At 49.0% G+C, this 1,637-nt stretch overlaps 2 protein-coding genes across 2 annotated transcripts; both read right to left on the bottom strand.

Moving 5' to 3' along the window:
* Positions 1–3: 3 nt before the first annotated feature.
* On the bottom strand, positions 4–444 carry LOC128277119 (retinol-binding protein pinta-like; the record flags this gene model as incomplete). Its single annotated transcript, XM_053015568.1, has 1 exon — positions 4–444. A coding segment is annotated over exon 1 (441 nt), but the record flags the coding sequence as incomplete, so codon positions are not given.
* A 429-nt stretch (positions 445–873) lies between these two features.
* Positions 874–1,629, bottom strand: LOC128277117 (alpha-tocopherol transfer protein-like; the record flags this gene model as incomplete). The annotated part of the gene is made up of 3 exons (XM_053015567.1): positions 874–1,274; positions 1,339–1,539; positions 1,618–1,629. Coding segments are annotated over 3 exons (471 nt in total), but the record flags the coding sequence as incomplete, so codon positions are not given.
* Positions 1,630–1,637: the final 8 nt, after the last annotated feature.

Here is a 1,637-nt window from a genome sequence, read left to right as displayed (position 1 = left end):
CTTCATCATAATATCGGCCACCATGGTGTTGTACTTGAACACCTCTTTAATCGTGTATTTACTAGGGTCGTACACTCCGGGTCGAACTAGAATGATTCTCGGGCCATCCGGGGTTACTGTGTTTGGTAGCGGTATCAGTGATCCCAACTCGATCAGCTCCTTAATCTTGGCCTCCTCAGGATCACGATTGCGCATCAGTTCCGGCATGGACGTCCGAACCGAGTAGTACATATCAAGCTTCTCCTTCGCCCTCTCAAGACTGTGCTTCGAGCCGCGCAGAAACGTCATCAAGAACTGATCGTCCGTCCGTGCCTTGATGTGAGGGCATTTTGCCAGCCACGTCCGCAGCGCGGCCAGATCTTCATCCAGTCGTTTCGGGTTTTCAAATAGCTCGTCGGCGGCTTTCTTTGCCAACTCGGCAGACAGGGGCCTAATGTTCGGCATTATCGGGTAAGTGTGGTGAGCTACGTGGAAGAGATAGTGAACCGGTAGGATTAGAAAACTTTTTCACGCAAAGGTCACACCAGATTTTTAAAGGTTACACCGATTATCGGATCTTCTAGAGCAGGTTAAGACTCTGTAAGCATCCACCCTGCGGAATGGTGGCTACCGTAAAACTGGATCAGCTAGAACCCGGATACGACGCTTGACTGGCTTGCGGTGTCTCCCATCCAACCGAATCAGTTGTTATTGATCAGAGTTCGTCGTCGTTGTTGTCTTTGGGCGATTAAATTATTGATCTTTTGTGGCGCAGATAAGATAAAGCCGCGCCTTTTACGGTTTTCTTGCATTGGGATGTTTATTCTGTCATTTCGCTAGGCATTTGGCAATGTTCAATCAGTGTCTGAAGCGGTTCGGTTGTGAAACGGAGGGTTTGAGCGAATTTATGGCTGGCGCTTCACCAGAGTAGGCGATCAAAACTATTATCCAACGGTTGTTCAGCTCAGTCAGAAAAAAACGTAACTGAGCACAGCTCCATATGGTTCCACGGTTGAAGCCACACCAGGTTCTAGAGCTCAGTCCACTTCGAGCTTTCGGAAGGAACCCTCCAATCCGAACAGGGTCTCTGCATTCTTCGGTCGCCCCGGTCGCTTCTTCTCATCCGTACCGTACTGCTCTTCCTCTTGGAAGAACTCTTTGTAGCTTAGCACCTTTTTAGCCCAGGCATTCACAAGATCCTGGATTGGACCCGCATCACCGCCGTACTCAGCTGGCAGCATACTCTTCGGTATGTGCTCATATAGTGAGTCCAGATTGCTCCCATGGACGTGTAGCTATGATTCAAGGCAGAAATATCAGACTCCAGGATATCCGGACTTTAATGGTCCTGAAACTCACCCGAGATCGGTTCTTTTCATTGAGGAAGTTCTTGAACATGTTGTACACCAACTCGAACCCGCTCGGCGTGTTAACGTAGTGGAAGCCCTTCTGACGCAACGGGGATCCTTCCTGGCTCCACATGGTCATCTTCTTCACGAAAGAGGGATTGAACTGCAGGAAGTGAGCCATGCCAGTGTTGGCAAGATCCAGGATTCCCATCTACGAGAGAAAAAAAACGCATAATGAACTACTGTACGCTGTACATAAGACCAAAACGTAGACCAATCCACCCATTACCTGTCCCGCTATAATCAGAT

Source organism: Anopheles cruzii, unplaced genomic scaffold, assembly GCF_943734635.1.
Source record: "Anopheles cruzii unplaced genomic scaffold, idAnoCruzAS_RS32_06 scaffold04038_ctg1, whole genome shotgun sequence".
Classification (NCBI taxonomy): domain Eukaryota; kingdom Metazoa; phylum Arthropoda; class Insecta; order Diptera; family Culicidae; genus Anopheles; species Anopheles cruzii.
This window is presented reverse-complemented; position numbering and strand designations above follow the sequence as displayed.